General features: G+C 42.9%; 1 protein-coding gene across 1 annotated transcript; it reads right to left on the bottom strand.

The window, feature by feature from the left end:
• Positions 1-2,947: 2,947 nt before the first annotated feature.
• On the bottom strand, positions 2,948-13,311 carry oaz2a (ornithine decarboxylase antizyme 2a). Its single transcript, XM_075470399.1, is given in 6 exon segments — positions 2,948-4,785; positions 5,079-5,164; positions 5,645-5,817; positions 7,266-7,346; positions 7,348-7,414; positions 13,102-13,311. Coding segments are annotated over 6 exon segments (648 nt in total). The 5' UTR covers positions 13,212-13,311; the 3' UTR covers positions 2,948-4,654.
• Positions 13,312-13,556: the final 245 nt, after the last annotated feature.

Below are 13,556 nucleotides of genomic sequence, written 5' to 3'. Positions count from 1 at the left end.
CCCAAACCATGTCACTCCCACTACTATGCTTGACTTTAAGCATGGGGCACTTTTCTATGTACAAATCACTTTTTACCACCACACAGGCTTGACACCATCTAAAGCAAATTTGTTTATCATTGTCTCATCAGAGACAAACAAACTAAGGATATGGATTGCTGGAACCATGTCCTGTGATCTGATGACACCAAGATGAACAAATTTGCTTTAGATGGTGTCAAGCCTGTGTGGTGGTAAAAAGTGATTTGTACAAAGAAAAGTGCCCCATGCTTAAAGTCAAGCATAGTAGTGGGAGTGACATGGTTTGGGGCTGTATGGATGCCATCAACAGTAGGAAGCTGAATTTCACCAAAAGAAACATGCTTGTCAACATGTACTGTGACTACTGAAGCAGATCATGATACTCTCCATAGGATTTCAGTCAAATCTCACACACGTCTCTTTTAGCCTGGTGCAGACTCAAAATGTAAAATTTCAATGTAAGGCAAGGATGAAACGCACAACGATGACCTCCCTTTTAATGCCTTTTCATTTCATGACATTTCGGGCCAACACGGCCCATTCTCAGGGAGTTTAACATAGGGGTGTACTCACTTTAGCACCAGCATAATTTCACAAAAATGGACAAATATGTCATTTAAGTTATATTATTGACCTTTCTTTTCTGTTGTAAGCTGAACAGATGTTGTATTAAACTTACTCTATGCACGTTTTGGGAATAACGTGTGTGTATTAAAATATTGTTCAAAATGTTACTTTTCAACAAGGGTGTACTCATTTTCACTGTGCACTGTATATACATAAGTGTGTATGTGTATATATACAGTGTTTTAACTTACACAATTGCACATTAAAGTGTTCAGTCTTGGTGAGTGTGTGGTCCACTGGGAGCACTGCTGGTTGTAAAGTCTGACAGCTGAAGGAAGGAAGGACCTGCGATAGCGCTCCTTCACACACTTCGGGTGAAGCAGTCTGTCGCTGGAGGAGCTCTCCAGAGCATCATAGATGACAGCAGCCATCATCCTCCTCTCTCCTACCACCTCCACCGAGTCGAGGGGGCGTCCCAGGACAGAGCTGGCCTTCTTGATCACTTGATCAAGTCTCTTCCTGTCAGAAGTGAAGATGCTGCTGCCCCAGCAGACCACTCCATAAAAGATGGCAGTCCTGAGCAGATAGTCTGCTTTGGCCTTGCTTGATAACTCCTTAAAGGGCTAAACGTCCACCCGTTACAGTTTTGCAACCATTTGGGGGCAGTTTTCTAAAGGTAAGGAACAGTCTGAGCTGCGGCCTGCTCTTGGTTGTGTTGGTGCTGTTGTTGGTCCTTTAGCTTTGCTCTCATGTGCACAAAGAGCTGCTTTGTGGTGGTGTGAAACGAAGTGTTGAATAAATAATGATTGTGGAGCGACAGCTGCTCTCTGTGGTTTTCACTTGTTGCTTCTTTGTTCTTTGCTCCCTCATCTCAGGAGCCTATGCATTGTTAGCTTTTTGCCAGCGATACCACGGTGAAGGTATAGAACGGCCTTCAGACATTCGCACAAATACGACTACATGAAAACTGGAGTATTTTTAGTCCACTTTGAGGGTATTAAGTTATTTTGCTCTTATTCATGTGGATTTATATTTTCAACATAGGATTAGACATAATGTATTCTAGAGCAAGACAGATGGACTCAGCGTATTTTGTACGAATTGTGTAATGCATAATTTAAACCGTTCTGAAATATGAGACATCAATTACTGAATCTTTGCGTTTCTCTTTAACTGGGGATGGATGTTAATACTGAAAGCTTTGACTTTCAAGCTCAGGTAGTGGCATTCTTGATCATTAGATTAGTTGGTATTGCAGCTGCAATCTTTATTTTCTATTGAAAATATTCAAAATGTGGCATTGTGAAGAAGCTGAAACATCCATCTCCACAATGAGAACCCCACCTTCTGCTGAAGATCATACTGTGTAAACACCAGAGCCAGTAAACCCACTTGGTGGTGGATTCACTCAGCAGTTGTCTGGCAGGTCACCATACAGAGTAGGAGCAGAGAACATTTGAGAACATTTGATCTGCAGCAGTTTTAGTATCTTCAGAGCGGATTAGCTGCTGACGTGCTGGTTTTAAGTCCACAAACAGGACGTTGGAAACTGAGATGCGAGGACGTGCGCAGAGGCACTTTCTGAGAAATGCCGTGCAGTTAAGTGCAGCTGATGCCGTAACCGGTGATCAGCTTCCATCTAAAGGTGAGTTTATGTAAAGTGACCATAAGATTAAGGCCAGGAGGCTCCTATCTGCCTCTTATTTTTGGTTCAGGGGATTAGTGGCACAGCCTCAACTTGCTGCTGTGACATGATGCTGATGGTGGGGGATGGGGCTAGAAAATATATATATATATATATATGATGCTCCAGCAGCAGGGGGCTTTCAGACAGACTCGAAGCACCCTACATGTGCATAAGGCATCAGTTCATGTAGCAGCTGAATATCAGCATTGACAGGGACTTTCCTAAACCAGCAAAATGGGTTAAACATTCTTCTTTTGCTTCAATTCTACAGTAAAAAAAAAAAAAAGGTAAGATTTTACAAGACAAATCAGAACAAGTAAACTTTTTTTTTTAAGAATATTTCTCCTTTGGTTAAACCTTTTCCAAGACGTCGGCGTTCCCAGCCCAAAGCTCTGAATTCAGGCCCGAACAGTTTTCACCTTCAGGAGACAAAAGGTTGCTGCTGTTTCCAAGAGCCTGACAGAGCAGCTGAGTGTGTTCTGGCCCAGGCACTGAAAATAGATCCGCCCCGCATCAACCGACTTGGAAGCTCGCTGCCACTTATGGCGTGAAGCGGCTGGGGATTAGAACATGAGTCATCAATCGGCTGAAGCAGAGCCACTGCTTTAGTTTCACATTAGATCTTTTTTTGTTTGTTTGTTTGTTTGAAAAAAGGAAAAATACAAAAGACACTTTTATTTAACAACATTTATTGACCTGCCCTCCCCAAAAAGACAAAAAAAAAAAAAAAAAAAAAATCTGTATACAAGTGTGGATTGTCACCGAATGGTTGCTAACTAAACCACTGAGAACAAACAATAAGTCCCTACAATATCACAACAAACAGAAAAGAAATATTCAGATAAAAATATACCTCTGAAAAACTCCATAAAATGATATTTCCTAACAGCTTATAGTCAGGGCTCAATCAGTAGCAATGAAGACTGGTATGATCGGAAAACACGTGCAGTAGGAAAACCCCAACATGGGACAGACTAACATATTTCTGAGTGAGATGTTAGAATAAGTACGGAGCGCATGGGGAATGTCGGTTAATATTGCTTTACATACCATATCAGGTTAAGATTAGCTGGATTTTATAAGTAAGGTGATTTGAATCGACGGCAGACAGACGGGATTCTTTGGCGGTTTGTTCAGAGAACTAAAATCTAGAAAATAAAAACAAAACTATACAGGATTTCTTCTTGATTTTAACTCTACTTGCATATATGGTATTCACCTGAGGTGCTCCTGTTGTTTTAACCCCAGAGGGTGCAACAAAGCACAGGTCTGAATCTGCATGGGTGAAAACTGACATTCAATAAGACTTGAGAGTAACCAAAAAAAAAAAAAAAAAAAAAGAAAAGACTAACAAACATTGCACTCTCCTCTTTAGGCACAAAAGCGACCCTCCCTCACCCCCCCTCAATTTCTACAAAGCTTTTAACTGGTGCAGGATTGTACTGTGGATGTGTCCGCACGGCTGAAAAAGGCTCGACTTGCCTCAGCTTTCACTTCTCCTGTATACATCTCAGTCACACAGCCGTGTCACAATACATTTCTCAGGTTCTGCCACTAAATGCCTCATTGAAGAAGAAAAAAAAACACGCCTGTGCTCATTTTAAGTTTCAGATATATCAGATATCCTGTTACGCTTTTAAACAGAAAACTAAGGATACCCAGCTCGGTGATTTCAATGAAATACTTGAGAAGCTCAAGACAGAGTGAGTGACGTGTGCTGGAATGATGCCTCAATGTGTTTGCAGAGGGAACAGTAAAGAAGAAAAAAAATAAAAATAAAGTCATGAGTAGCAGATCTGGCTTTTGCCAATCTATATCATAAAGCAATAATATTTTATTCTCTACTTACACCCCTAACGACACAGCTTGTGTGGTATACAGCACTCAAAGACAAACCAAAGTCTCTTATAAAAAAAAAGGTAGAAGCTGTCAGAGGAGATATGCTGAATTTTAGTGTAAAACACCACCTTCATCTGAATGTCCAGCAGTCGTTTGTCTTGTTAACGGCAACACAGACAAATCATGTGATCAAAAGAGGAATCGGGGGGGGGGTAAAAACAAAGAAAAGGCCGAATCACACGACACGGTTCAAATTACACCGCTCCCTGCTTTTTCAATCTCTTGTCATCTTCAGAGGGGGAGGTGGGGGCGGCTGCAGAGTAATCAGAAGTCTGTATGAAACAGGGCGACACAGCCATCAGTGATGGGCGATATCCGAGGTGGAGGGTTGTTGTCAGAGGGTAAAAAAATAAAAATCAAGGCAGGTTTGGTTCAGGAAGAAGAAGTAGGGAAAAAAAAAAAAAAGAAAAAGGAAGGAGAGGGTGTGATTGTGTGGGTGGGGTGAGGGTGGGAGTGGGAGGTGTCAGGAGTCGGTGGCAGTCACTCTTCATCCGAGCTGCTGTTGTCCAGAGAGTAAACCATGAAGGCCAGATCGGGCCGGGCTGGTACCATTGGGTTACCCGGCTTCACCATCTCGAAGCCCATGTAGTGGAACGTCTTGATGATAGACACTGGGGGGGGGGAAAGTGAGAGTGAGAGAGAGAGAGAGAGAGAGACCGGTCAGCAGGAAAACCTTTATATGTGGGCTGTTAAAAATTTTTTTAAAAAAAGCCCAAAACTGGCACAGACCATTCAAATTTGATGCAGGCCTTGCAGTCTATTCCCAGTTTACCGTGTCTCCATAATGTTTTATACATCTGAAACCATCTCTGCATCTTCACATTAAGTATTAATGGCTAGCAGGAGCAAACCCTGCCTAAAAAAAAAAAAAAAAAAGCAGAATTTTAAAAGCAGCAGTCCTTACATCGATCTTCTCTGCTTTTATGGAACCACAGGAAGACGAAGTTAACTTTGAGCTTCTCCTCTGCGAATTCGAGCAGGGCGGTTAGCCTGAGGACGACACGGGGAGACAAGCAAGTCAGTGAGCGAGGGAAAGAGGAGTGGTGATGACGCACAAACTCCCCACCCCCCCTTCTTTTTACATAAGCACTGAAACTTTACATAATAATGCAGTGGCAGCTGCAAAGCTGGCATTGGGCCTGCAGCAGGGAAGGTTACTCTGTCCGGGGAGCGATTACAGCAAAATAAAAAGCCAGAGAAATGCCAAGTTATCAGCAGCAATTCATTCCTTTAAGCACTTCTAGCTTTGAAAGATCGTGATAAACAGCCTCCAAAACAAAAGCCCGCGGACTAAACTGCTCCAGTCGAGAGGAAAAAATGATTTCTGAAATAAATGCATCTCACTTTTATGAAAAAAATGTTACAAATAAAATGAGATCTAATAAAAGGATTTCACTAAACTGTCTGCTCAACACACAACATAGATGCAGCATTTTCGGTGTTTTAATGGAAACACCCTCTTGAACGTACCCCTCTTTACTTCCTTCCACCAGCGGGCCAGCTGGAATCTCCAGGAAGAGGCTGTCCTCCGATAGAGCCGTATCCCAGAAGGCCGAGCGGCGTTCACTCAGCTGGTAGTGGAAGCGGAGGAGAGAAAGGTTCCCACTCGCTGGAGCGGCCTGCGTCACTGTTAACTTGTCATCCTGCATCAACACAGCGGGGGGGGGGGGGGCGCAACAGATTCAGAATAAGGAGGTTTCTGAAGCCAGATTTACATGCTCAAAGAAATTTAAAAATGAATAAAAATATCACATCGGCGTTCTATGCTGTAACAAACACGTGGTTTATAAAAAAACAACTTTGCTCTATTCATTAACTGAATTTCATTTTGCAGCATAAATTCTATTTTAAAAGCAGAAAAGTGCTTTTTGGCCAGCTTAGTCATTAACACTCAGCAGAAGTGTCAGAAAAACATGTCACGACCGACTTCCATGTAAGAGTGAAGAAATAAATTAAAAAAAAATCATAACCCCCCCACAAAAAAAAACAACTGTCTTGTTCAGAGCTGTGACCGAAATCTGCTTAAGCGCTCACTGAGGACAGATGAGGATGTTGATGACAGTTATGACTGATCTGTCTGATCCAAGATCTCTAATCCGCCCCCCCTGAGCCTGTCAGTCACATGTCTGGGGGACAACCTGACACACACACACTGGCTCGAAAAGGAAAAAAAACAAAGAGATTTAAATTAAGCAGTTCATGCCCTTAAATCTGAGCGTGCCCAAAAGGAAACCAGGTGAATGAAAGAATTCATGCATTAAATCCAAAATGGATGAGAAAGATTAATTTTAGTTTTAGCTTTAAAAGTGACTTTGCAAAATAAGGGTTTGACTCATTATTGTTCATGTTCAGTGCATGGAATCAGAAAATGGTCCCTGAGGGATGAAGCACTCAACCCAATTATTATCTGAGGTGCTTACAGCCCATCAGAACCACATGTGCCCACTTTAAAAAAAACAAACAACAACTGTTGAGCCAATTTCCAGCTCCATTTTACATTTATATACAAAATAAATATAAATCTACACCTAATTCTGACATTCCACAATTGTAGAAGGGTCACAGTTAAGAAAACGTTCATCTTTTATAGGCCAAGTGCAGCACCTGAGCTCATCTTCTGTCTGGAACAAGCAGTCTGAGCCCCCCTCCCCTTGAAACCTGCCTTCTTCTGATTGGCTGACTTCTGGAAGCCTGTTGCAGTTGCACTGTGAGCTGCACTTCCTGTACTCAGTGCTGTGAATGTAACCATTAAAAAAAAAAAGAAATAAATAAATAAAATAAAAAAAGGGAGAAACTAAAGATGGGCATTTGGCTTCAAAGGATTACGTTTACATAAGTTAAATCACTACAAACATTAGCCATGTTTTAAGCTTTTCCTCATGAGTCCCAGTTTTAAATGGGAAAGAGTGACCTGTGTTCATGTTACACTAACAGCTGAAATAATCTTTTTGGGGTTTAGTACAGCAGCAATGAGTCCAATAGGTGCATATTAAAGCCCGTAACCTCGTCACCGCTCGCACCGTTACTGCCTTCAAGTAGCACTTAGCATTATTGGTCGAGCTGCTGCGTGGATACAAAATAGTTTTGTTACCTTGTGTAGTAGCACGCCATGAGAGTGATCCCTCACAGTCCCTCGCCCACCCGGGATCTTCAGTTGTGGGTGAGGGGCATCAGGAGCACCACAGAGGCCCTGGAGCCTGAGGGATGGAGCTGGGCATCAAAGACCCTGCTAACCAGGAACTGCAAGGACAAAGATGAACCACTGTCAGATTTTCCTCATCAAAATCGTACCCTCTTATTACGTACAGGTTAAAAAAGTTTTTTTTTACTTTTTTTTTTTTTTTTAAACAAAAGTCAAACAAATCCCACACAATGAAAAGGATAGTTTCTCAAAAAAAAGACTGGCCCGCCAATAAAGAAGAAATTCGGTTTAGCTGTCAAACTAACAGTTACACAAAGTTCTTCTCAGTTTTCTACTAAAGGAATCTGGTTTGTTTAGCTGCTTCCAAAGATGTCCGAGTGCATTCAGTGTTTCTCACATTTAGTCATTCACACAGCAGCGATGCGACTGGGCCAATTTCCTACAACAAGACTGCTGGAATACAACAGCCGGGAGCCTCCGTTTCATCTCCGTCTCTTGACAGGCGCTTTGTGCAAACAGAGCTTTGAAGAACTTTCAAGAATGCAGCAGAGCTGAAACTGAGCCACTGATGACGGCTCATCGGCGGTGATGTAAACCCTGTGCTTTTTGCTTCTCCCACGCCATCACCGAGCAGGTGAAACGCTTCGTTAGAACTCTGCACAGACTCCTCCCCTTTGTAGTTTCATTAGTGCTACAAGCAGTGTTGCGTTTTAAACCGGATCTGCCAAACAACTTTCTTATCAGAAGAATTTGCACTTTGACTGTAACCCGGTCTCAAACCTCAGTTTGGATATTTATAGATTTCAGTATTTCTTCTTCTAATGCGTTAGCAGAACAAAACCAACAAGCATATGTAGGATTGCTTGTAGCTAGTTCCAGTCCACAGACTCTCCCCCTCAAAGGCTGTTTGTTTATTATGACGAGCCCGCCACAGTGACTAAATCTAAGCCTGATTTATTACTGCGTTCAAATTGTTCCTAATGGGCTGTGCGTGTGGTGGGAGGCATTTATCATAAACAAGCACATGATCCGTAAACACCTCTGTAAATAGCTTTGCGAGCCGTTTGGCAACACATCCTCTGCGTTTTGTGTTTCAGACAGGGTGTCGGACAGCAGACGGGCTGGAAAACGAGGACGTGGGATCCTCGTTTCGTCAAACTTTGGCCTTCAAACAGCACCAACATCCCATTATCTTTAAGTGCAACAGGGGAGACTGACCCGTTCCGTCAGCGAGTGCCAGTCTCCGAGTCACGCGCGACAGAGGAAGATCGACCTACATGCACCTGTGTTTTCTGTGGAGCGGAGGAGGTGTGCCGCGGTTTCCCGGCCAACCGGACAGGTAACCTGGGCGACCTGATCTGCACGAGCCCAGAGAGTGAGCAGTGGAAAACAAAGCAAACGATGCCCGGGCCTATTCATGTTGCAGCAGCAGCTGTGGGCACTCTCGTCTCTCCAATTAGTTCTTAGCAATGCAGGGATGACATATGAACTGATGCATTACATCAGTCTCTTATACGTGCCATTTTAGTGCACCACTGCTTCACATCCTCCAGAGGTGCATTTAGATTATTTGACCAAAATTAAGAGTAAGAGCTGTATTACAGCATTTTAAATATTGTTTAGTGTCCAGTGTTTAGGTCTAATGGATTCCTTCATGTTTTGGGATATTGTAGTAGGTATTTTGCAACGTTTCTGATGTTTTGTGAGTAATCTGAGCACACATAAGTACAGTTGAATAATTTATTTATTTATTTTTTGAGTCTTAAGTAAAGTAATATAAAGCATCTTAGTATCTGGAAATTGTACTAAAGTACAGCAAATGAGCACTAAAATAGTCTTGGACAGCAAAATAATGGTCCCTTCTAAAATACTGTGTGATAGAAAAGTTGACACCGCCATTAAAATATTGCCGATAGCCAAGAGTCTCTTGTTTGCTTTCACAGACACCAAACTGATATCGACTGCCTGGGAACAACAGGTAGGATGCAGATGGATGAATAAACAAGAGCGCTTGCCAAGATGTCAAGACCTACTTCTCCGACCCCCCCACCCCTCCCATCTTCCCTTTCAGACACTCTGCCCTTGATGGAAATACCAGCTTGTTTTGAAAGGCAAAACAAGCCTCTGACATTTCAGCCACCCTCTCCACCCTCCTCCTGCAGAGCTGCCCTTTAGCTGCCACCCTCCCAAATAAGTCAGAAGGTCACCCTAAAAACAGAATATGGGTTACGTCTTCAAGTCGATGACTGACACAGACCGTACCAGCATGGAGGACAAGCACATTCGCACGCTCGGGCAGTATTAATATGTCGGTGAGGATTTAGTCGTCTGTGTGTTTCAGTGAGACACAGCGATGCCAAGTGCGTCATTGTCCCGTTGTGTTGGGAGGGGTGAGGGATTTATTTATTTATCTTTTTAAAGGATGAATGCTTCCCACTGCCCGGTTGCTCTTCCTGAGAAGTGAGTTGTTATGAGATCTGATTCAGGTGAATTGTTTCAGGGGGATGAATGGCCCGGTTAGGCCGGGCCGCTGAGGTAGAGGCTGGCCAAAAGTCAAAATCCACAGAAGTCGACCATAACAGGAAGCTCTCCGACAGCTCGTCTAAAAGACCAAGACACAGCAAAACCAGTTGACACTGTAATTAGCATCTTAGTCATGGAAAAATACTCAAGACAAACCCAGACTCTGCACATAACATAACTTAGAGACTCAAAAACCCTGGAAGTGTAGCAGAACAGTGAGACGGGAAAGATGTTGAGACACAAACAGGAAAGGAACATGTGCTCGGAAACCCGAGTGTGGAAGGACGTATTCCTGTTAAAACAAATGGCTCTGACCCATAAACCCACATGGCTGTGCATGACTGGTCAGAACACAGAGGTTAACAAACATACCCAAGCCAGTTACACAAGCACTGAAGGGGTTAAGAAAGAAAAAAAAAACAACGTGAGGAGCTGAACCGCTTCTTAAAGACAACAGGGATCACAGAACAAAGCACTAAACTGCTTAAAAAGACACCGTTCGCAAGGTTGGCTTAAAGCCTGGTTTATAGTCGGCAACGCAAGCCCCCCCCCTTGCGTGCTTGCGTGTCACCTCAATTTTCTAAACTTTACGCAAGACGCAAGCCACTGGCTGTGGTCGAAACCGCCTACTACTTGAAAACGGCATACTCATCGATCTGACAGTGTGCAGAGCGTTTACACACAGTGCACTTCACTCCTGTCCGAGCCCAAATCAGCCAGCCTGAAAAGCTGATTTCCCTTAAGCTATAAACTCTGTAAATATATAACTTTAGCAACATTTGAAACATTTTCAGGCAAGAAAGTAGTCGTTTAGACCCCCAAGGTGTTGAAAATCTGACAAAATACCGGCTATTTACAAGAAGAAGAAGCATGAATCCACTCGAAGAGGTCCTGGCGGTGAATTTCCTTTCATCATAGTAGGCTTGTCATTGAAAAAACCCACTACTCCACCTACTGTCCTGGCAGTGAATCGCCACGCAGCACACGCAACCTCCGACAAAGCAAAATTAAGCATAAACGTCTCGAGCCATTAACATACGCGCAAGACGCAAGCCCAAGGGCAGTTAAAAGAAGTATAAATCAGCCTTTAGCCTGAAAAAAAAAAAACATAAACCAACCAAGATGTGGGAGGAGGAAGCATTAAACTTTAAAGGACGCCTCTTACAGAGTTGTTCCACCCAATTAAAAAGCTGTGGAATCTCACACCTGCATTAGCTGAACTCCACACAGGCTTTGCCTGAGCACTCTGGTATGGCTGTGGTGGTAAACGTGCATGTCCATTTAGATTGAAAGCAAAGCGACTCATTTTGATATGCTGCCCAAATGTCTTTGAGGAAGAGCTGTGATTAAACAGCTGCTCAACCAAAAAACAACAACAAAAAACCCCCCAAAAAGGTCACATAACAACCTTTGTCCAAAGCGAGGTCTTCAAATGTCTTCTTCTGTCCAACCAACACCCCGAAGGACGATACAAGCCGGCAGCGCAAGAGAGGAGTCAACACATCCTTACAACCGAGATGTCAAATAGTCTGTAAATTTCATACCTCAACTGATCATTTAAAGACCCAACTGCTCCAAAAACTCCCGCTTCTTTATCAGCTTACTTACAAAAAAACAATACCTCCAGGAGGAGCTTGAAAGCCAGGCTCGGTGCTTCCACATGTCAGCTGGAAGTGACTGGGCACAGTTTATGTTCTGGTTTCATCATGGAAAAAAATACAGCCCTGAATCTCCCAGCAACCACTCAAGAGATCCCTCTGCCAGTCAATTAAAAGGGGCACTTAGCGGCACCATGGTATCTCAGGATAATTTCTGAGTGAATGCCCCCCCTCCACACTACTACCACACACAGATTCCTTTGATGCTTGAGAGGTGAACCCGCGGAAGGGGACGGGGTTATGTAACCAGACTGATGCAGGCTTCAGCTGAAGGGGTCACAGCCGTTGTTGGTGGACCTCTCCCTCTCCCCCTCCACTGCAGGTCAGATGATAAACCCAGAGAGAGTTTCTGTCTCTAAGTGAAGCGGCGGACAAAGAGAACATTCACGGAGCAATTTGACCGTGAAAATGCTTCGATGAAAATAAGCATGCATCACTTATTAAAAGATAAAATCACCAGAGAATTGCCCCCAATACCCGTACTGGGCTGACTACGGTGATGCAATAAAGCACAACACCCTGGTGTATGCTCACAGTAACATCACAACCACACAGTGAAAGAGGTGCTACAACAAGGCTATGTTCAGTATGCACAGAGGCAGAAACCCCAGCCTCAACCTACACCATCCAATCAGGTGATTTTAGGTCACAGAAATCTAAATATCTTAGCATTTGGCCAGTCAGAGTTATTTCAGAGCCAGGCATCCCAACTAAAATTCCATAGCATCCATGTGTGAGAATAACTACAGTAATAATAAACTAAATCTCTCTCCAAGCTTACATCTGCCTATTAACATAGCTGTAGTTCATTTTGACTTACAGTTAGTTCTGCTAATGACTGATTAAGAGTCAATTTTAAAGGTGTATATCTGGAAATTAACCACCGTTTTGCATTGTTGTGTCCATCTGCAAACATACAGGGAAGAGCTACAGTTTGGACCGTGGTGAAGTTGGTTTGATATTGGATATTCGACAGATATTCACAATAAGGAAATAAGGTGTCTTTTTTTTTTCCAAATACCTCCCAAGCCTTGTGACCTAGTGACTCCAAACCAATGCAGAATAGTTCTCCTATGTAGTACCAACCACACACACCTTTTTTTTTAAAGCCAATTGTATGCACATTCTATTTAATATCTTTTTTTTAAGGAAAAGCCATTATTTCCTATAGGGAATGGTCTCTAAAATAGAATGTGCATACAATTGGCTTTAAAAAAAAGGTGTGTGCGGTTGGTACTACATAGGAGAACTATTCTGCATTTTTTTGGAGTCACTAGGTCACAAGGCTTGGGAGGTATTTGGAAAAAAAAAAGACACCTTATTTCCTTATTGTGAATATCTGTCGAATATCCAATATCAAACCAACTTCACCACGGCACAGTTTGGTTCGTACACAGCGCTTCAGTATCTGCCAGTTCAACCACCGCGTTTCTAGATTTTTCGCGAGCTTCAAGCTGGGAACTAAAAACAGCCTGCGCTGTCATGGCCGACTGACAAAAGAAAACGGGAAAAAAACAAACAAACCCCCCCCCCCCAAACACACACACACACAAGTGTTAACGTCTGCTTTCAATGTTTCTGTAAAAATACGAACATCACCCTACCTTTCCTCTGTGTTCAGCATGATAGCTTCGAGGAAACACGGGTCTTTAGATCCTTTTTGACAACTAAAACTATTGCTGTTCAACAGGAGCTCCACAGATATGTTCAGCATTCGTAAATTGACACAAAAACCTGACGGTAGCTAAAGCCTCTAACGCAAGTGCTTACATGAGAGGACGACTAGTCGCATAAACACAGCAGGTCTGCGGATCTCCGCTAGTCGGCTGCTGGTTTTATAGCTGCAGCAAGGCATCATGGGTAATCCACCTCAGGTTATTATTTTTTTTTCCCAGTCAAAAAAAAAAACAAAAACAGAAATTACACTAATGAAACAGATCAAACTCACACATGCAATCATGTTATGAACTTTATTTTTGGAGTAGAGTTTTTTTTTCTATTTGACATGACTGTAACATTTTCTGCTAAAATGAGCCGTAACCAACAACTAAATTCCGAC

This window comes from Odontesthes bonariensis, chromosome 7 (assembly GCF_027942865.1).
Source record: "Odontesthes bonariensis isolate fOdoBon6 chromosome 7, fOdoBon6.hap1, whole genome shotgun sequence".
Lineage (NCBI taxonomy): Eukaryota > Metazoa > Chordata > Actinopteri > Atheriniformes > Atherinopsidae > Odontesthes > Odontesthes bonariensis.
Note: the sequence above shows the minus strand (reverse complement) of the source record. Positions and strands in the feature narration are given on the sequence as shown.